The 22,794-nt window shown below is 43.1% G+C and overlaps 1 protein-coding gene across 21 annotated transcripts; it reads left to right on the forward strand.

Moving 5' to 3' along the window:
• The first annotated feature begins 201 nt into the window (after positions 1-201).
• nfyc (nuclear transcription factor Y, gamma) lies at positions 202-21,197 on the forward strand. Of its 21 annotated transcripts, none has more exons than XM_034125422.1 (12): positions 202-318; positions 11,210-11,319; positions 11,694-11,765; positions 13,049-13,162; positions 14,999-15,094; positions 16,061-16,231; positions 16,879-16,920; positions 17,893-17,961; positions 18,764-18,913; positions 19,227-19,331; positions 19,440-19,496; positions 20,086-21,197. In XM_034125422.1, exons 2-12 carry the CDS (start codon positions 11,221-11,223, stop codon positions 20,203-20,205), a joined length of 1,095 nt encoding a protein of 364 aa, XP_033981313.1. In that variant the 5' UTR covers positions 202-318; positions 11,210-11,220; the 3' UTR covers positions 20,206-21,197. The 21 variants fall into 21 exon arrangements, with proteins under 21 accessions (XP_033981313.1, XP_033981328.1, XP_033981321.1 ...); XM_034125437.1 differs by having other exon boundaries at positions 17,893-17,934; XM_034125430.1 differs by having other exon boundaries at positions 11,697-11,765.
• The last annotated feature ends 1,597 nt before the right edge of the window (positions 21,198-22,794 follow it).

Here is a 22,794-nt window from a genome sequence, read left to right on the forward strand (position 1 = left end):
CGACAGTGGCATTGCATTGAGATATTTTACTACAATTGGACATTGCTGTGTGTTTTAGTCATTGTATTTTTTACTAGTGCAATCTGCTTCACAATGACTAATAACACTTTGTCCTTAACATATTAATCTCTCAATTTGGTGAATTTTATAAAAAGAGCCTCCTCTCCTGCTGTTGCTCGGGTAACGTAACGACTACGTCATCACGTTTGTGCATATAACTATTTCCGGTTCGAGCGGCAGCCATCTTGTTTCCTCTTGCTAGCTAAATAAAATAAATAATACGCTGAGCCGGACTTCACTTCGAACCCGTTAAACAAAGTGAGTAAGAAACTAAAAGTCGTTTGTGTGTGTAACGTCTACGAGAAAGTAGCATTTGCTGTGTGGAAGTATGAGCAATTACATCACCTATTTTCATTTGCTGTTCTTGACCAATAGACGATTGTTTTGGAAGATGAACATAGGCGCCATTTCCCTCCCCGCTCTCTGAGGCGCTTATTGGTGGCCCGCTGAAGGGATCACGGGCGGTCAGGAAACTGGTGTTCCGTGTCCACCATGTTGGCTCTAGCCGTAATGATTGCCAGACTGCCTGGCCATTTCTACTGGAGCCCGAATGGCGTCAGTTGCAGAACGAAGTTAGCCCTAAAAACCTTGATTGGTGGAATCTAGTCCGAGGTTTGATTGGTCTGAAGGACAGATCCAAACGTAGTCTTTATTGGTTAGACTGCTTCTTCCTAGCTCGGGAAAGCTTTGCAAAGTTTCACTTGAAGGCAGGACACGTTGTTCAGTGGTGATTAAATGATAAACACTGCGGATTTTCGTTTGTGCTGTTCAACGGTCTCCAGTGTGCATCTCCAACATGCTAACATTTACTCCACTTACGTTAGCACGGTCAACAGTATCATAACGTTAGCTTGTAGTGCTAATTGTGGTTTACAGCCGTCATGACACCAATAAGAACTACTGTGTGTTTTTAAAATTCTAGTTTATATTGGCAACATTACTTTAACATTGAATTAAATTCTGTATTCCGTCGGCTAACGTTAACCGTGATGTGACATTGGTTTATCCTGCTAGCTGCTTTGTTCTTTCTAACTGGTTTATGCTGTATCCACCTAGTTAAAGTGCAACATCGTGTTAAAGACTAACGCGTTTAAGAGCAAAGTTGCCTTACTGCCAAATGCGTTTGCTCTTTATATTAAATGTGTCTTTGTTTCCTTGCGGAGGTCAGTGAAAGCAACACTCTTGATTCAATTTAATGCACATCATTTTTATTTAATGTACGCAATATCAGTAATAGGCTTAAGTGCATCACAGAAATTCTATCATATATTTAATATAAATATGTATAAAAGACACAATCTCTCTGCTATATCCCTGCTGCAAGGTGATATATCCATTAACGGCAGTGGAGACGAATACTGTGTATAGTTCACAATCTTTCAACCTTGTTAAGCTATAAGAGGTATATTACATGTTTTATTTCGTTGTTACCTTTTAATCTAGCAGAGTGTAATTAAAATGACTCTATGAAGGCTGTGCTACTTTAGCAAAGGTACTCTGACTAACATATACAAACAAGTCATTGACCATTTATTTATGCAGGTGTGTGCATTAGCTTTTTTCACATTTTGTGGGTGAATGCATAAATTGGCCCGGCTACCATGAGGGTGCCGTGTGTTTATGAAACCCATAGTGTGGCTGGTGTATGTTTTATCTCTAAACAGCATCAGTGAGAGCAAACATGTCCCTGATACGGGCAGCACAGGTCACAGGAAGGTCTCATTTGTATGGTGACCTTGCCAGGTGTCGTTACTGAGGCATTTTGGGTAGCCAGAATACATGTAAGGAGAAAATTGCTGCAGAGATTAATTTGTGCAGCTCCACTCTAATCATTAACTGGATAGATGTAGTACCTGCTCTAGTCCCCATGCTCCTCACTAAAATAGAAAAGGGAACATTTAGCTTTGTTTCTCTTGAGTCTCTGTCTCTTTCTACCCCTCCCATCCTGTAAAAACTCTCCTCTCTGTCCTTCTCCATCCTTCCGGTTCCCCTCCCCCTCTAAGTTTTTAATTGATGGGGCAGGTTTGCTCTCCTTCTCTCTCTTATGCTTTTTGTGTTCCTCACTACAGTCGGGATTTGCAGAAATATGCAGCCCTTAACCTTCAGGTCAAACTGCCGTCCTTTGAACAAGTATCAGTTAAAGGCAATTCTGGCTTAAATGTGATCACCATCACTCCTTCAATTTTTGTCCCTTCTTATAACACTTTATTGTCTAAGCTGTACATGTCTTCATCAGTTTGCTTATTATATTTTAATTACTAATTCAGTCAATGGGTTATTAACACACAATGTGTGGTGCACATGAGCAGTGTCATGCTATGGTTGCTCTGAATGGAAGGTTACTGTGTATAAAGTATGTCCATCAAACATTGGTGAGCCAACAAGAAGGGCATTGTATGACATTGCTGACGTGGTTATTTGATGACGTTTTAACCGTGGAAGTTGCTGTGAGCGTAGTTTTTTTGGATCAAGACAACAATGTCTTTGTTTACACACTTTCACCCATATCTCTTATGTCTTGTTTATCCACAAATAGGACGAGAGTTAAATGCATTTCCCCCCTTTTCCACGGCTGTTAACCAGTCAGAGGATTCTTCTTCATTTTGTACAAAGGCTCTTCAATGAAATTTGCATTTATTCCTTTTAGTTAACATTTGATTGACACCATAAATAAGGGTTCTTTGGATTAATGTTGTTGAGGTAAATTGCATAACTATTTGCTCCCATAAAATTGTTAAATAAACCCATCTGATTCATATTCTAATTGAATGTATACTTTTTCCTCTGCTAGCATAACACTAACAGTGTAATCAATCTTGTTATAACAAGTAGGCTGGTTAGAGGCTAGATGTTCGCGGTTTGTCCCTGTGAGTGTGGGCAAGGATGAATGAGAAAGCAAGGGCAAAGTGTGTGTGTGCGGACGTGCATGTACCTGTGCACACGTATGAGACAGCGAGTCTGCCTATTATGCTTTTGTACTTTAAATCATGTGGATGCAACATGCGGCATCCATTCTGCCACTTGTTTCAGCCAGTGAGAGCCAGCGTGGCTGCCTGCATCACGGTGCTGTCAGCCTGTAGCTGCAGAGAGGAGGCGGGGCAGAGAGAGACATTTAGTTTGACATTGTAAATAAGCAGAGAGCAGTTGTCAGAGAGCAGCCCGTGGAACCTTTCTCATCCGTCAAGCAGCAGGGGAGGCAGGGACCGCCCGAGGACAAACAATGCAGAGGCAAGCCACCACTAGCACACCCTCACACACTCCCTGTAGAGCTTTCCACAACTTTATTTACTCTTTTTCAACAATTCTCTCTACTCTTGCTTCCTCTTTTCCTTCCCTGACCCCTATCCTGCAGCTCAAGGTAACTTAGAGCAGGAAGTTGGCTTTCGGTAGAAGGGGGTTGGGCTGAGGAAAGAGGAGGAGCAGGGGATGTGTCACAGCTGACGGGTGTGTGCAGTATCCAATAGCATAAGAGGACCTTGTCTTCTCATTGGTTGTGAGTGTCAGAGCGAGGCGGGAGCAGGGATCCAGGCGGGGTTTGAGTATCATGTAGCCTGCTAGATTGATTACTCTTGAATGTTAAAGGGGAAGGAGGCTAGAGATTTTTGTCTGATAGTCAGGAGTGCCGCTGTACTGTTTGCCTGCCGCTGCGCTGACTTTCTATTCCCTCTCGCCCTCCTCTCTGCGCCGGGCCAGGGGTCAGCTCAAAGACAAACGCACGGGTCACTGGTTAGGGAGAGGGAGAGGGGTGAGAGAGTTAAAAAAACAGAGAAAGACAGAAGGTCAGTGAGTTTAGGGGACTTGGTCAGAATAAACAGGAGAGACGGGGTTGTATGTTTAGGCAGGAGGAGTACGTTGGGGGGGCTGCTGAAGGAGACGGGGCAATGTGTAAAGGGAGAGTGGAAGAGAGAAGGGGGAGGGGTAGAAGAAGGGGGGCTTGCTCTTCCTTGGCCGGGCTGAGAGCTTTTTTAGAGCCGTCCAGTGGAGCCAGAGTGCCTTTTTGTCTGTTGATACGATCAGAGGACTGGAGGAAGTGAAGGCGCTTGAGAGAGTTTTTCTGTCAACCTCTGTGCCTCTTCTTCCTGCTGCTGCTGCTGCCGCTGCTCTCAAGGAGATTTGAACAGGGCTATCTTTTTCCCTCTATTCTGCTCCAGCAGGGCACACCATTCACCATGAAGGGCACAGGGGTAAGTCAGACCGCCTCAAACATGCACAAAGAGAGAATAACTGTCAAGTTGGTTAGGCTTTATAAATACATATGCTGCACAGTTTCTGAATAAATTGTTTACTTTCTCTCTCCATCATGCTCTGCAGTGATGAGACAGTGTCTGTCCTTTAAAGCCATCCTCAACCCCCCTCCCTCTCCTGCCCTGTAGTACTCTCCTTGGAAGATTGGACTTTTGTGTGAGTGTGTGTGTGTGTGTGTGTGTGTGTTTGTGAGTGTGTGTGTGTGTGTGTGTCTCTCTCTCTCATACATGTCCTTCAGATGTCACATCAGTACATAAATGATGCTTTTTGTCAGAGTGGACTTTACAGGAACAAAAAAACGTGTTTTCTTTTTAATATAGTAATGATTCAGTCAATCTGCCTTTTGGCTTTCACTAGTTTTGACTTTGGACCACCATGCTTACGCACGTCAACACTTACCCACTGTTATCGACTGCATGTAAGTGCATAGCTGCCAGACTCTGCTTGGATGTTCTTCACTTTAATGTCCTGGGGGCCGCAGTGTCTCCCGGTGCTGTTCCAAATCCCGTTTTTTTTTCCCTCCCAGTCGTCCTTGTTTACACACAAGCGCCAGACTGTGACGCAGAGCTGAAAGGCAAAGATGGTATCCATGTTGAAATTAGATTTGTTTTAGTTTATACTGAGGACTTTGAGAGCATATCTCTCAGTGTTGTTGTTGCTGTTGGTGTCATGGGTCCCCAGGGGTTGAGGTGCAGCTGGTCGCAGTGACCTCAGGACCCCTTAGGCCCCCTCCCCGATAGTGCCAGATGCCCAGATGGGACAGACTGTCAGCCTGTCAGCTTCATGGACAGAGGAGGCTAATAGTTTGATCTGATCTGTTCTGATGGAATCTTTAGAGGGGGCCTCATCTCTCTTGCCTCTGACTGCCTTGCTCTTCCCTCTCTTGCTCCCTAATTGAAAGTTTCCATTGGTGCCTTTGACAAAACAATGTCTCGATGGGGAAAGAGAGAGAGAGAGTGCAAGAGATCGAGAGAGGAAACTAAAAATAACTCTTAAGTTGAAGCCCTTACTGCCAAATCCCAGGGTTGGCTGCTGTCTGCATGAGATTTCAAATATAATTTCTGCCCCATACTGTAACATCGGCTCAGGGGCTCAAGGAAAAAGTAAACCCAAACCGGCCTTCAGCTTATCACTAAGGTGACCACCACTGCTGTGCATTCACTCTTTTGCCCTTGCCCCGCACCCTCCCCCCCCCATTTTTTTTACATGTGTACACTGTCACTAAAGACAGCATGCGCAGGGGGAGTCCAGCGTGTAACACGCAGGTAGCTTTAGCCCTGCCTACTTTGACGGCAGAGACTGGGCCTTGCTTTGGATGAAGGTCACAGGAATGTGAGCTAGGCTCCTGCAGTCTCTCTGTCAGCAATGAGAAGGACATATGTAGAAGGAGATGAGACGAAGCGGAACCCAAAGGCAGATACAGAACATGGATAACATGTACAGTAAGAGTTGTTTTTATTAAGATTCCTTGAAAGTACACAGTCCGAACCACTGGGGTCACCTAAGTGCTGCAGTGAAAGTTGAAAAACCTGTCCTTTCCTATCCTCCCCCTCTCCCTCCCCTTCTCTTTTTCATCTATCTCTCTCTCCCTCTCTCTCTCTCTCTCCCTCCCTCTCTGGTTTCTCTCTCTCCTCTGTTGAATGACCTTGGGAGATCAGTGACTAGCACTTCCTGGAGTTGGCTTGAAGCAGAACCAAGGGCAAAGTTTGCAGGGCGGTTTGGTTGGCTGGCTCCATCCAACCATGCACAAAGTGATGTTACACCGCAGGTCACAGCGTGCACGTCCGTCATTATATCCCTGCGTCTGTTGTTTTTTAATCACAACACATTTGCACAAACATCTGTGAAATAGTTGTGTGTGTCCCAGTAGTTAATCTGTAATTCCTGCCTGGGAACTTCTTGTTTTTTTAGTTTTGCCTGAGTAGATCATTTACCCTGCATGCTGTAACTGTGCCAGTTTGTTTCTGTTCTGTTATATGTGATTGGGGTTCATCAAGTTGAACGCTGTGATAGTTCAAGATTTGTAAATACAAGGCCCCTTTGATATATTGCCGTCATTTAAAATGAACGTTTCAGTATAAGAATTATTCCCTTGGCTGTACTTATTCCATCTATTCAGGAAGAGTAAATCATAATAAAACTGACATGTTAAACATTAGGTTAAGATTCTCAGTGGCCCTATTAAAATATATATATAATATAATATTATAACAAATGTTGCGTTGCATTTATTTGTTCTGCTTAGGGGTCCAGTTAAAACATAACAGACTTTGACCTTTAGTGACTTTCCTGCAGAACGGCCCATTCTGCATTATTTACAGTTTCACACAGCAGCAAGTGGAAAATTGACCTCTTGCTAGATATGTCAGCAGATTGAAGGCGGCAATAAATACATATTCAGTACAACAATGACTGAGGTTCAAAAACTCACTTATTGCAGATAATCAGACTTGCCTCACAAAGTAATTTGGCGTATGCTTCTTTATTTCTGTGTGGGTCAGATCATCTCACTGCACATACGTTTCAATAAGAAGTGTCAGTTCTTCCCCGGGAACATTTGGGATGAGATGAGCTCTTTTTAAGCCCAATGACAATGTGACTGTGATACACCTCAGGGAAACGTTCAAAGCAGAGCCTCAAATAGGCCTTCAGTTTGTCCGACACTGCACTCAACGACACTCAGCACATTTTAAATCTCAATGTACACCATCAGGTCATTCAGGGGGCATTTAGATTTCCCCTTAAGGCCACTTTATCATCTTGCTCAACTCTACTGGCTTATTAACAACACTTATTTGTATTGGTGCCTGAGTTTGATGCTGCAAACCGTTTCTTGAGGCAAAAGTGATACTACAGTGATGTTTCTTGCTAGTCTCCTGCCTACACTGCTATCAAGTTTATTTGGACAGGAATTGAAGTCTCATGTAAAGTGGTGTGATGTCAGAGTTGGAGCGAGTGGCTGACGCTGCTGTGAGTGGCCACTCGATGTGACGCTCGAGGAGGGAGGGATGAGACGGAGCGGTGCAGGACTGGGCTGGCAGGACAACATTAGCGCTGATTCAGCTGGAGCAGCATTGACTTTCCCAGAGTAGTCGCAAAGAAGAGGGATCAGGTGAAAGTAAGTAAGACAGAGCCAGGGAGAAATGCACACCCACGAGTGACAGAGAGAGATGGGAAGTACCGGGGAAGAGACAGGAAGAGAGATGTAGAGCCGCTGAAGGAGGAAGAGCAAGTTGCTGTGGTGGACAATGTCGACAAAAGCACAGACATCACATTTGTCCTCAAAGACAAACGCACACAGCAGAGTTGGTAAGAAACCCAACACCGCCATCTCTCCGTCTCAATGACCTGATGAAGGACAACAGAGCCGCAGGGAAGAGGAGAGCAGAGATGCACAGCGCAAAAAGACACAATGTACCCTAATATAGCATAGAGAGGCAGCTTAGAACAACACAGCAGAGATGAGCTTGGTTCAGCTGCTTCATTACAACAGTGTTATCCGCAATAACAAGCTGACATCAATGTACAAAACATTGAAGACACTTTATTTAGGGCGACCTAGAACCATGATTATTGAGGAGTGAACTGAACTAACAAGCCTTACACACATTTAAAGTACAGATTGGCATGAAGGGAGCACTTCAAGCCTTACTGTAGATTAGAGACCTGAAATACAGTAGCAAGGACCACTTATCACTGCAGATAAAAGCACAATCTTGACACTGGCTTCCGCTAATTGTCTGCATCAACCTCTCGACTTTTTACAACTTGTATAACGTTGACATTTATTAGCTTTTGGGGAGTTTCAAAATTGATTGCAGCTGATAGCCCCACTGAGAGTGTTTGTTTGATCAGACTAGCCCATAGAAGACCATAGAAGGTGTTGCAGAAGTCAGCAGGAGACGTTATGTCAGCGGACCGGGCTCCCACGCAAACTTTCCATTGATGCAAAGCTTTGGAAAATATGGTAATATTAGTGAACTGCAGGTAGTGCACACTGAATAGTTGCAGGAGCAATGTTCAATGTTTTAACCCCTCTCTTCTTACTCGCATGCTTTTGGGTTTCTTTTTTCCGCTCTTGTGCTTCAGCCTGACTCTAGTCACACTTGCTTTCTCATATTCACATTTTGACTTCCCCTGCCCCCACTCCCCCTGTTGCTGTGCTTAGTGCGTGTGTGTATTTAGATTGAAGGTCACAAGGTCAAAGAGAGGGGGTTGGGTTGTATGTGTGATTTAATTTAATAAAAGCTTTCTCCCCCTCTCTCCCCGAAAAGGCAAATGTTTAAGAGAAGTGTGATGTGTGATGGCCTACATGTTTTTACTTTAATCTATTGAATAATTTCCTATTTTAATTTCTTTGTTTCCTCTGGGCCCCTGCATTATCATGGTAATTAGCCTTATGGTTTTCTGTAGTGCCTATTTGTTTCTTATCAGGCTGCAAGTGGCAGAGCACCACACAAGCTGGCAGACAGAACACAGACACACAAGGTTGTCTTGTTCAAACTTATCACAAGATCGAGTGTTGATACGGGACGGGTAGTCAAATGCTGTTTGCAGCTCTTATTTCCCCCCCCGTATTTGCATAGTCATGATGCTGCATTGAAACACAGAGGCCTTGAAAAGACCTGGCACATGTCACTTTACGCATCAGGCAGAGGAAGGAAAACTACAATTCCCATCAGTCATTTTTGCCCCATGGAATGCTGGGATTGTTCTAGTGACTGCAGGATTTCAATCAACCTTCAAACGCAACTGGACACTGGAGCGTCAGACAGAGAAGGGGAGACACTGTCAAGGTCAATCACTAGCCTGGCATGCAATGGCTACAAGCCGCCTGATTGATTTATATAAACCCCCCCTCCCTCCCCCCGCTGCCATTCTATCTCATTGATTTAGGCTACTCTCCGTCCAAAACTGAATGACAGGACAGGATGCAGCAGTGCTTCTCCTGTATTATTCAGTATTTCCCACAACTGCACATGAAACGCTGTGACATTTTTATCTCATGGCAAAAATAATTGCGATTCACCATATTATCCTGATTAACATTCAGATATGCTTAAAACCCTCCAAATGGCACTGAAATCCCTTTGTCCTACATTCTGGTATGAAACAAGGCATCCTAAATGGGACACATCGTTTACAGTGAACACCCTTTTAAGTGAAAAAAATATCTTCAATAAAGTAATCACATGCAACCCCTCCCCTCATACATACAAGGAAAACATTATACTTCTCAACTATGATAGCTTTTTCAAATCACTTGCAAGAATAGTTATGATTGCAGAGAACTTCATCAACTTATTGGGAGTGTTTTGTGATAACATTGTTCTTCTTCCTTTTACTTCTACCCACAACTGTCAGAGAAACAAAACAAATCAAGGATTCCCATTAAACGATTCCTTTTGAGTGATTTATCGGTGTAAAATATTTACAACTGCACTTAAAACACATGAAGAGAGGAGCTGGCGTGGACCCAGAGTCCAAACAATCCCCTACCACAGCGCCGCTGTAACAGGGAGACACTAGATGGAGTGCTTGAAAAGCTGTCTTTTGTTTTGTATTGGTCTGTCAGCCGGACGTCAGCTGGACCAGAGCTGGAGCCATTCATGCTTGTTGGCCCAGAGTGAGAAAAGAAGGAGAAGATAAAGAGGAGACCCCCCCCTTCTCCTAACACTGTGTTTTTCTTTGTTCCGTCATGTCTTTCTTTTCCCCTCTTTACCGTCTCTCTCTTTCTGTCCTGTTTGACCCATATAGCTGGTTTGCACAGCAGTCTGACTGCGGCCCGTTCGTCTCTTACCTCCCCCTGTTAAAGCCTTTGGCACTTTGTCTTAGTGCTGGATTAATACTGAACTGGACAAGGCACTACCCCTCCCTCAGCAACACACACAAACACACCCCGTCTCTCTTGAGTAGCTCCACACACTCATCTCTTGTTCGGTCCCCCCGTGTTTTTTTCCTTCTCCCTTCTGGCAAATCTTTTCACAGAGGGAGGGAGAAAAGGGAGAGTGAAAGAGTGCGATCCAGACACTCCAAGCTCTGCATGCTCAGACAGGCCGGCCAATATTCCTCCAGCATTCCTGGCATGCCATAGTAACCTGCTGGATCCTCTTTCCAACCGTCCGACCCCTTGTAGAAGCACTGGCTTTTACAGTATGTCGACATGCTTGTGTGTAACAGTTGTTCTATTTCACATTACAAGTCATGGTTAGTATTTGTGAGCAACATGTGCCTGTGCAGGAGATTGTTTCACTATGAGACACACACTTCTGCGTCTCCTAGGTGTTTGGCTTCAGCATTGTCCTCAGTGTGTGGGGTCACCAGCAGTGTTTGACTCGCACATGACATGCTTTGTTTGCAGAGGAGCTGCAGCTATGTGCGGAAGGTGAGCCATTCATAATCAGGGATTGTGCAGCCAGCTGGGTGATGGGTTCTTCGGCATGTCAACATGTCAACATCCCGCTCCAGGACAAGAATAGAAGCCCGTTGGTGCTCTAATTTAGATTTCACTGTATTATAATTATAGGCCATGATAGGATATGTGATTCTGACACATGGGGAGAGCTCAGGGCAGCACAGGCCTGGACTGACACTGTGATTTGGCGGCTAGTGTCCTTAGCTAACTACCCGGCTTTAGTGTCTAAATCATCACATTTTGTCTTTGTTTTTGCGTTTTCTGATAACTAATAAAGCTGAAGCGATTGGTTGACTGACAAAATATATATTTGCCTGCTATTTTGATAATTGATGAACCACTAACATTTTATGATATATGCCATCACATGTCATGATATTTCTGACATTTTTCGAACCAAGCGATTAATCGTTTCATTGCTAATTAAAAACCTTAATGATTAACCATTTTGTCTCCACCTTTCTCCTCCCCTGTTATTCTTTGAATCAGCAGATTAGAAGATGTCCGCAGATGCGTTCGGAGCCGGAGGCAGCGATGCCCAGCAAACCCTGCAGTCCTTCTGGCCTCGTGTCATGGAGGAGATCAGGAACCTGACTGTGGTACGCTGTCCACTGAAACAAGCAGTCACACATACACCCTAAATTAACACTAAGATGCGATGGTTTTGTATGCTGTCAAACATACTCATGCAAAGACTAAGACCCCCTTTACACGAGAACGAAACGGCTTGTATCTGCATAGTTTCTCTTGCGTATAGCCCTATTATTTACACAAGGCCGTAACAAACGGACCCCACAAACGATAACGGGTCCCAAGGTGGATAGTTACGTTAAACGAAACGAATGCATGTGAGCGTTTGAAAAACGCATACTGTGCATAAACGCAAACGTTCCTGTGTAAAGGCAGCCTAAAGCACAACACCCTAGTGCTCTATTCTGTGTCTTCAACTGATCACCGATTAATTTTTTTCCAGAAGGATTTCCGTGTGCAGGAGTTGCCACTGGCCCGGATAAAAAAAATCATGAAGCTGGATGAAGACGTCAAGGTAAAAGGACAGCCTAAATAATTTACAATTTTGAGGAAATAATTGTTATTGAGTATAATTATTTTCATGCCTTAAAAGCCTGACTGAATGTTCTCTAATTTGGTGTCTGTATTCTATCAGTTTCTTGTTTTGTGGTCTGTTGTGCTCAGACCACTCGGTTGGACTTATTTCATAATGGAACAAATATTATCAGCTCGTGTCCATTCAGCGGCGTCTGTTGATAAGAAGTCCATTATTTATATCAATGGATTAACATCAAAGCAGTGTGTACAAAGCATCATAATGACAACAATTATTGTGTACATATTTTGTGAGGCACTTGCATTGTATTTTTCAAAAGTAACTTTCATGAAGCTGACATTAGTCGTCTGATGTGGCTCAGAGTTTTTAAAACATGATCCACTCTCCTGCAAGTTGTGGTTCATGTCAAACCTCCACTGTGTAAAATAATCTAACGATCTGAATTGTATTGGGTTTATTATAATTTAAAGTAATCACTTAAAGTACATTTCGATACCAATACGGATCTCTCTGATTGACTAAGCATGTAGCGCTACAAGCTAAAGGAACCTACCCATCTAACATTTGTCACTTGCATTGAACTTGACAGTCAAGGCTCAAACAGTGATTATTTGACCCCCATTACACAAGATGATCAGCCACGACTGTCCATAGCCTCTAAAGAGAAAGCTCAGGATCCTGTGTGCGCAAATGTTTCGTGTCGAGATCAGTATCTCGTTGGTTAAGCTGTAGCTTAAAGAGTTAAGGAGGCCAGTAACATATCTGTAGACCGGACCCTTCTGTCCATCGTGACACAGCAGCTTTCACTGCCTGCGCACATGTGAGCGGTGTTATTACAGTCCCATCTTGTACATTTATGTCCATTTACTTAACCACTTACCGTGTGGCTTTGTCTGAGCGTACAATGCAACTCGATATGAAAAAGTGGAGTGTGAAGCTAAGTAATTTGCCACTAGAGAGAGGCCTGCAGACTTTTACAACTGTTGTGGACAAACAAAGGGTTAAAGGAATATAAATGATAGAAATGTTTAAGCTTTTTTTGTGTGAATAATGATGAAGTTATGTTGAAGTAGTTGTGTAGTCGAGTTGACACCTATCAATTTGATATGGTAATTTTATACAAATGAATGTTTTGCAGCACCTGTGAATGTGATGCAGCTATTTGGCACTCAGGTCCTGAGTGATTCATAGCTGATATGTGTTTGATGTAAAATACTCTGTGGGTGTATTAAAGCAGGTGTAACTCCACCTCCTCTGTACAGATGATCAGTGCAGAGGCTCCTGTCCTGTTTGCCAAGGCAGCACAGATCTTCATCACAGAGCTCACTCTCAGAGCATGGATCCACACCGAGGACAACAAGAGACGCACGCTACAGGTCAGACACGCTAATGGAGATGAATTAACTACTTATCCTTTATGTTCTCCCGTTATGACACACGGTTTACCTCCATCAGATCAGGCTTCAGTTAAGGAAACCAACTCATCTGGCAATTTCTTCCTCTTTATCTTCCTACTCTCTTTTTTATTGGGATTGTTAAAACCATCTATTGTAATTTTATTATCTCTTGTACAGTTCTTCCACCTTTTTCCATTCAACTCGTCAAACACCTTTACATCATTTGGTTGTCTTGCTTTCTATTCACTGAATGTCTGGGTGCGTATAAAAGGCCCCATACCAGCGCCGCCTTGAGCACCTCTGTTTAGTTCCGTCTCCCTCCATTGGCTTTGAAAGCATACCCAGGCGGGTGCCGGTGACCCACTTTCCCTCTGGTGCCATTTTGCCTGCTCTGCTGTCCCAAAGTGAAATAAGATGGTGGGGGGGGGGGCGTTAAGAGAGGGAAACCGTGAGAGCGTTTCTGGGAACAGTTTGGGAAAATCAGACGAGAGTCTCACCTGGATGTCAAGGGGGGGAAAACTGTGAAGCAGAACATGAAAGCCCTTAAGTCCACTTTATCCATTCACATACCTCTGTGAGATTAGCAGCCCATGGATATGTGTGTGTCTGCCAGAGCAGGTAGGAAAAAAAAGACAGTGTATCATAGATGGAGAAGTCTTAAATTGAAGACCTACTTTGGACATGTGTTCACTTTGCTGTTTTCTGTGCTTATCCAAAAGCCTTTTTAACAATAAACTCTCAGGTTTAAGAACTCTACACTGCATGCATTAAATAGAAACTGAATTTACTGTGGAGGTTTAAATGTTCTCTACATTTAACAGCACAGATGTAGCATTAAGTACGTGTGAAGGTTGAACGTCATAGATGTGATATTTCCGTGTGTCTAAGTGAGAAAAACGGCATCCTTTTCCCCCCACATGTTCACACACACACACACACACACACACACACACACACACACACACACACACACACACACACACACAGAGCACGGGTCCTATTGTGAAGAGGGCACGCCAATTAAGGTCACCATAGCAACACTCATCAATAGAACAAGTGTAGATGTGACCTGGTGTTACGAGATATTAATCAAGCTACTATAAATAGCCTCTTGTGCAGGGAGGGCCACAATGGGGGGTCCTGACAGCCAATATCCTGTGGAAAATTCCACAGAGACAGCACACTGCTGTGGATATAGGAAGGGGAGTAGAAACGGAGTGTGTGCTCATGAACGCAGGAAAGTGTCAATCCTGTTGGTCACACATACGCAGGATGGGATTTCTTTTTTGTTTTACTAGTCCCCTTTTCTATAATGGCAAATGGTTAAAAGCAAAGTTGTTGAACAAGTCAAAGAAAGGTCAAAGGCCTCTTCTTCCAAAATGTTAAAAATACTTTAATCAGATTTTATTTCATGGTAAAATTCTTAAAACCTAGACAATGCTGGTGATGCAGTTAAGGAAAAGCTTGGTTACACCCAAACATAGCCTCACAATCTGTTTGTTTGTGGCGCACCCTATTGACCCTTCTGAGCTGCTTTTCTTTTTTGAACACATTTTGATTTGAAAAGCTGTAACAAGCAAATGTTGTATATTGTTTATTGAAATACTCACTAGTCGACTTGGTTCTGAATGAATCCTTTTGATCTCAGTTGTCAACGCTAACACTACTAGGAACTTTATTTCCATTCCCCAGCAGCCCCTTGTGAGGCTATTTTGGGGAAGTTGACCTCAGGCCCTGAGGCATGTTTAAATATAGGCTGGCAAGTGGCAAAGTCTGACCTCATCACTTGACCCTCTGTGTCTGTTATGTTCACAGAGGAATGACATTGCCATGGCGATAACAAAGTTTGACCAGTTCGACTTCTTGATTGACATTGTGCCCCGGGACGACCTGAAGCCACCTAAAAGACAGGTAGGTAATCACACGCTCAACAGTTATAGGGCAAACGGCAGATCTCTCCAAAGGTACTGGATTATAATGTTCTTCCACATCAAAGAGGGTCTCGGGTGCTTTTCCATTGTTGGCAACCTGGAGGTGCTGTAAACATCCTTGACTGGAAGCTGGGGTTAGACAGCGTGGGCTTTCAGTCGGATGTTTGCAGCATCTTATTGCCTCTGACAGCCAACACAAACTCCAGTGATGACGCTAATTTCTACAATTAGTAAGAGGGAAGCACAACTTAATCGAGCATGAAAATAAGTCCTCATCAGGGAACAATACAGTACAATACAGTTTAGTGCCTCCTTACAGAAAAACAAGATACCGATTTAAGTTTTGCTCAAGCAAGAGATTGGTGTAATGGATCCAAATGTATGCTAACAGATGGAGGAGTGAGATATGTTAATCCGTTGTCAAATATACTGTCTCCAGGCATGTAAACATCCTACACTCTCAGCTGTGTTGTCATGGAGCTGGGAGAAGGGTGTTTACCCTCCTGGTGATGGAGAAACCTCAATTAGGACACAGTCGGTTTTACTGACAATTTAATTTGGGATTATTGATTGGCCTCGGGTTGAAGCCCTTATGCCAGCAAGCAAATAACATGCTGAGTAAACTAAATACCAACAAGCTCTGGCCTAGAATTTAAGGGCTGACCCAGAAAGAGGATGGGCAGAGTATACCTATCTTACAGTAAAGTCACAAATGTTTGATACTGCTTTGCCTAAAAATGCTGAAGCCACAAGGCCTTCTGTATGGTATGGACCAGTATGGTGTTAGTAATAGATCCTATGTCCAGATTACATTACCCATCCCCGGCCACATCCCATCAGTTATTTATCAGACCTACCCTCCTCTACCGTTACACCTGCAAAAAATAATTAATGTAGATGTAATGGACTGATAGGCCTTCGATGTGTGTGTGTGTGTGCTCTACAGGAGGAGATGCGTCAGTCAGTAGCTCCTGCAGAGCCGGTGCAGTACTACTTCACTCTGGCGCAGCAGCCTGGAGCCGTGCAGGTTCAGGGAGCTCAGCAGGGCCAGCAGCCCGGGGGACAAACCACCATCCAGCCCGGACAGATCATCATCGCTCAGCCACAGCAAGGACAGGTACGACTGACACCTTGTTAGAAGAACTTCCAACAGGGTTTACAACAAAGGACACGCATCACATTTTTTAAAGAAGCAACAAGGAAATAAAACCACAACTGGATATGAGAATTAAAGCCAACAACACCTTATACCACTACAGCTTAGAGACTGACCTGCTCCCACAGTCACATACATTACTAGCTACTGAAGCCTGCACTGAACACAACACACATATTCTATTATTTGAGTAGTTTATTTATCACACACATACAATCAACCCTGTCATGGAAATCAAGCTGCTGTTCCTCAAGTCAGCACACTTTATTGGTATTAGTCTTAGCTCACATCCAGTAGCTGACCACTCTCCCACCAGCAGGAATCAATAAATGAAAGTGAAATTAAATGTCTATAAACACACACATGTATTATTCATTATTCATTTAATAGTTGATAACCAATCCATTAACCCATGAATCTTTGCAGCTCTAAGTGACTCACACAAAAATGTGTATATGTAAATGCATTTCATCCTTTCTTCCAAGAAATGAGCTGAAAGACACAAAAACAATCAATTGCTGTTTCTTAATGGTCCCTATCACTATTGGCCAGACTGCATTTCTTCCACATCTGGATCACATTTTCTTATTGTATTTTGTCGGGACTAGATGCTGCAGGGTGCCACCATGCAGCAGTTGCAGCAAGTGCAGGTGCAGATACACCCAGGGACACTTTTCAAATGACACTCTCTAATTTTCTCACTTCTTCTGCCTCTGCGCACTCTCTCTTTCCAGCTTGGTCTTTGCATGTCACTCAGCCATGGTCCTGGGCTGCTGTGCTGCTTCATGCTGCTTCAGCAGGCTGCCTTTAGCTGAGCTGTCAGACCCGTTTAGACCTGGCCTGATGCACTTGCACCGTTACTGCTGCAGTCCCTGTTTAGAGCAGGAAGGTCACAGTTTGACACTCATCTTACATAGACTCCTTAGTGGGCAAATTACAAGGGATTACTTTTAAAAGCAAGGCCTTGAGAGATTATGTGAAAGTAAAAAATGTGACTCTTAAAAGATGGTTTGTTGAAGTGCTTTTGAGATTAACCCTATGAAGCTTCATCTTAACTGTCATTGCTTATTTTAATTGATTTCCCCCAGTTTTATGTTCATCCTACAGGATATCTGTTTCAGTGTCTACTAGCTCATGCCATGTTTGGTACAATTATAGAGTAAAGTATAAGCAGGACACATTTTAGAATGGAGAGAGTGGATAGGAAAGGATGATGGGCAGAGATCACAATTTATACTGTTTATTTATTAATCTGGGTGCAGAGTTTTAGTGTCGCGAGTTGTCACTGTCTCTCTCCTCTCAAGTGCTTATGAAACCCCAGCTGACATTACTTAAGCAGCTTAAATGTCACTATGATGTACCTGCTTTTTTAAATCCCGTCAAAACTCCAACAAAATGTCTTCTTTTACCCGTTATTGACATTTCACCTCTGCCTATTTAACATTCATAAACACATCATTAAATGTCATTTTATCTGCCACTGTTTGCTGCCCTAACCTTTTTTGCTTTCTACGCCCACACTCCACACCTGCTTACATTCACGTGTTCAGTTGTTGCAATCGCTGCTTTCTCACTTGTGTGTCTTTCTCTAATTTTCTCATTCAATTCTGTCGGGCCGTCAGATGCTGCAAGGTGCCACCATGCAACAGTTACAGCAAGTGCAGGTGCAGTCACAAGGCACACCCATCACGGTAAACACACATGTAAATGTATGTGTACAACACACACACACACACAGAGGCCTCAGCCCTGGAGGTGACTGCTGCCTACACACAGGGTGTTTCTCAATGTCGAGGACGCTTGCTTGGTAGCACATGTCTTCCGAGTCACTTCCTTCAGAAGCCATGCAAGAATCCTTCCTGGCATTCGGAAAACGAAGAGTGGAACAGGCGAGCAAGTGTTCAGGTGTGCGTCATATGCGAGGCCCCGCCTTACATTTTCCGCCACAGATTTTGTGAAATTGGTCCGTGCGCAAAGCATTGTGGGGATTTTAAGACCGCGGAGTCCACACATGTGCAGCTTCGACATTTCTCGCTTCGAAGTACGCCGGCCTCGGTAGAATTCCAAGTATGCTGGACATTGGAACAGTTCTTCGGCGGCACTCGATGACGTAGTATGCTTGAAATAGTGGCTCTGGAGCAGCCTTCCTCGACATTGAGAAACACCCACACTGTCCTGCTCAGGTGACGGAGGCCTGCAGGGGCGACCGCAGAGATCAGGTGGCCTCTGCTAGATAGTGTGACCGCAGAAAACAAAGGGCGGTCTGGAAACCGGCCTCATCTTCTGTGCCTTTCTGCTGATCTTTAACAGACATTTACAATTTAAGAATACATTGGTTTACATTTTATTCCAGGGAAGTTAGCGATTTCCTGGTTCTTTGCTTTGTGTCAGTCATAAGCTACATGCTGGTGAAAGTAGTTCAACGACTAATACTGTGTTGCTTCTCTCTGTCTTCTTTTCTGTTTCTGTCTCTCTTTCCTTTTACTATATAAGAGTGCGCCTGTAGCCATGCAGGTGGGTGAGGGCCAACAGCTACAGATTGTCCAAGCCCAGGGTCAAGCTCAGCAAGGCCAAGGCCAGGGCCAAACCATGCAGGTCATGCAGCAGATCATCACCAACACAGGAGAGATCCAGCAAATTCCGGTAAGAATTAACGTCAAAATGAGAACAGAAAATAAATGAGTAGTGAGAAAATTAGTAAAGAAGTCTGTGTTTGCTGCATATTTGACATGGCTTTGTAGACATGAACAAACATGGTGTCCTAGTGAATTATCTATCATTCACTTCTTGATGGGAATCGTTAAACCTAAGTTTTAGAGAGTTAACAAATCACCAGAGGAAAGTGAATGATTCTCATTGCTGTTGTCCAGAGCAGGAAAATGGCTGTGACCTCTGGGTTTCAATGACCTCTGCTCACAACCAAAATATGTCTCCCCCTTGTGTTGGCTGAGTGTAGGTGCAACTAAACACAGGCCAGCTGCAATACATCCGTCTAGCCCAGCCTGTGTCCGGAGCGCAAGTGGTTCAAGGACAGATTCAGACTCTCGCCAATGCCCAGCAGGTAAGCACGAAAGCAACAAAAATAGCATTCATAAAACAAATTATATTGTAGCCTGGTTTTTTTTATCTTATGTTTGTTTCTTTAATTCAACATTTCTTTTCTTTTCAGCTCACACAGGCAGATGTACAAGGACAGCAGCAATTCAATCAGTTCACTGATGGACAGGTAACAAAGGCAAAACATTTAATGAGTTACAGCTGTAACAATGACAGGGGCATTTTCAGCTTAATGTTGAATTGATCATCTTTTAATTTGAGTCGGTGTCCTTATTTCTGGCTTGTTAGCATTGTTTTCTCATATATTTGAGAAATATATAATATATTATAAATATTTATTTTGTATGAGAAACATTCTCATACTTTTATTATCATTCAAAAGCTAAGGATGATTACGTGTAACTTAGAAATTGATAAAATGGACACCACTTCGCCAGATCACATTTAACTAGTGCAGAAAATGCTGTTGATTTAACCTCCAGTTAACCAGGCAAGCCTTATTGAGGTTACAAATGCAATCTTTAAGACTGCACTTGCCAAGAAAACCAGTAATTACGGTATATTACAATTAAATGACATCAGACAGAAAACCCAACTTCTCTAAAAAATATGAATGGAACAGAATACCATTTTTCTTTTTTAAACAACAAAGTCAGCTGAAATATTTATTTGGAGAAAAAAACTACAACGCAACCAGTAACAACTCTGTCCTAAACCATGTAGTCACACAGCCTCTCTCCCTTCTCTCTGTTCTACAGCAGTTGTATCAGATCCAGCAGGTGACAATGCCGGCAGGACAGGAGCTGAGCCAGCCGATGTTCATCCAGTCCGCCAACCAGACAGTCGACGCTCAGGTCACGCAGGTCAGCACAGACTGAGCTCAACCAGGAACCTTTTCTCCACACACACAACATGCATACCAGACCATGTGATGCCGCCAGATGACACCAACTTGGACAAAGGACACTTTAAAATTTCAAGCACTGCTCTTGTAGAAGAGGGACATGAAACTTTCTTTGCTTTTGTAATACATTTAGGATTAAAACACACAAAAGGGATGGCTAGACACAGGTGTACATTCACCTACATCTGTAGATAAAATAAGCATCCACTGCCACAGAAAAAGTCTCTACACGGATCTATCACCTATTCTTCCTCTTATCTCATGTCCAAACCTCAAAGACAACCTGCTCCAGGCATCACTGTGGGATTCTTCTTTCCTTCTGGGAAACCACCACGAGTAATACTTTCTTTGTTTTCCATGTAGTTGACGGATACATTGACGCCATTTACCTCAGATATCACTTTCTACAACAGTCAATCCAAGAGATCTTGAGAAGAGGTTATAAGGTTCAATGATACATTTAGTTGCTCTTTTGTGTTGTACTCCTCATTGACGATGAAGCAAGACTTTATGTTTTAAGGGCTTCAATCCGTGGTTAATTTAGTATTTGTGCTTTTATTTCAAGAAGCCAAACAGGCATCATTACTCATCTGTGGGGAATCTCTTCTCTGCCTCTACGCAGTTTCACACAACCTTCTCTGCCCGGCTGGTTGTAAAGTCTTGTTTAAGTCTCATGTACAAACACATGACTCCGCCTGGAGCCAAAAACCTTTTTATAAAACCTTTTTTTCTTTACAATTATTTTTCTTTTGGTTTTGAGATGATGTTTTGTCTCATATCTTCCCCCTATTATTTTTTGTACAGTAATGATTATTATGAGTGTTCTTATAATTGTTGTTTTCGCATGTAGTTCAAACTGCCAGCATGACATGCAATAGATGGGTACAATATTTTTTTTGATGTTCCTTTTTGTAAGCAAAATTTGTTTGTGAGAAAAAAAAAATAAAAAACATAACTTGTCTAAGAGTAATGAGTTGGTGTCATCGTATACTAACCCGTGTTTTCATTGTTTTATTTTAGGTGGTTTAAGCACCTTACTAGTGAGTGGACTGTAGACAGGGAGACAGGAGAGAAATGCAACAGCACAGCAAGAGATAAACTGGAACCAACCCAGTCAGCATCCTACTGTATGTTCAGGTAGACGCAACCCACCACCAGAACAAGAAATATCATTGAATTACTGCTTTTATAGTTGCATTTATCTTATGGGTGATAAAATAGTATTAAATGATCAACACTCATAGTTATCGGCACAATATTGGTGGTTTAAAACATGTTGGTTTGAGGCTTGTGTAGTTTTCACAAATGGCCATAGGAGGGCAGCACTGATCTAACAACTAAATGCCACTGAGATCCTGTATCGGGGGCACCTGATATATTGCTGAACTCGGGGTTAACATTTTTCACCAGGAGCATTGTTTAACTAGCATAGACACTGGCAAAAATGTGCAATCAATAAGTGCCCACGTTGCACCCAAACCAGACTAAATAAACGCAACTAATCGTGTTTCTGCTGCCCTCCTCGAGCACAAAGGACAAGCGGTTAACAATAGAGTCACGAGTTATTGTGCTGGAGACTGCTCAGCTCCTGTGAGATCAGACTGCATTCCTTATCCGACCTAAATCTTAAGAGGTACTTATGGTGGAACAGAAACTTAGGTAGGCAGACAGATGCAGGGGTCTCATATTGTCACACTTACACCAAGTAAAAGGTCTCGAAAAGTTGCACTTATCACTTAGCGGTGTTTTTTCCAACTCACATTGACCGCTAACTACACAACTGTCGGGTTAAGCCCACGGTGGTCAGAGCCACAAGTTGACATTACACAATCTGGAGGTCCCTTTCCTAATCGACTTAATCACTGTACAATAACAGAATTAATGAGTGCAGCCTCATGCTCGGCTCTTTCTAATAAGTGAAGCAGCGGATTGTGAGAATGTCTGAGCCTAAGTCAAGCATGAAAAGGATTGTCTGCTGGTATTTTTCTTGGCCGGCTCATCTGGTCAGATCAAGGCAACCTCGGCCAGATGAGTTTGGTCTCACCAAGTTAGAGACTAACCCTTAATAAGAATGGACGTCCACTCTGTGTTTGATCCTCTCTTCTCTCTCGCTGAGGTGTCTGCAGAGTTTCTTTCAATCACCATCAAAGTAAAACGTAAGCTTTTCCCAGGTCCCGGCACTTCAGGGTTGTGTAAGCATAAGGTGTCGATTCAATAATCTACAAAGTGAAATTCTATCATCGCTTATCTCTCTTAACAAGGCATGGCAACAGAGCTGTGAAATAGTTTCACAACAAGTGTATCCATGGTACAGTGCCAACAATTATGGGGAAATAATCAAAATAGTAAATGTATGTCTGTGTATTTACTCAGTCAGTCTCGTGATAACAGGCTCAAAATGAAACAAAACAAACTATATTCTTTGCACGATTATTAACACTACAGCTGCTGACATGGAGCCTTTAATGTGAGTCCAACTTTTCAATGATGGCAAAAGAGAACAATACTGTCGTGTATACTTAACTATAAATCACAAATGTGTTGGGTATTCTCAGAAAACAGG

Source organism: Trematomus bernacchii, unplaced genomic scaffold (assembly GCF_902827165.1).
Source record: "Trematomus bernacchii unplaced genomic scaffold, fTreBer1.1, whole genome shotgun sequence".
Classification (NCBI taxonomy): domain Eukaryota; kingdom Metazoa; phylum Chordata; class Actinopteri; order Perciformes; family Nototheniidae; genus Trematomus; species Trematomus bernacchii.

Excerpts from the sequence above, each read along its gene's own strand:
- nfyc (XM_034125422.1), top strand. The coding sequence starts at position 11,221 with ATGTCCGCAGATGCGTTCGGAGCCGGAGGCAGCGATGCCCAGCAAACC. Across the intron at positions 15,095-16,060 it reads TGAAGCCACCTAAAAGACAG|GAGGAGATGCGTCAGTCAGT; the intron begins GTAGGTAATCAC and ends TGTGCTCTACAG. Across the intron at positions 19,332-19,439 it reads CTCTCGCCAATGCCCAGCAG|CTCACACAGGCAGATGTACA; the intron begins GTAAGCACGAAA and ends TTTTCTTTTCAG.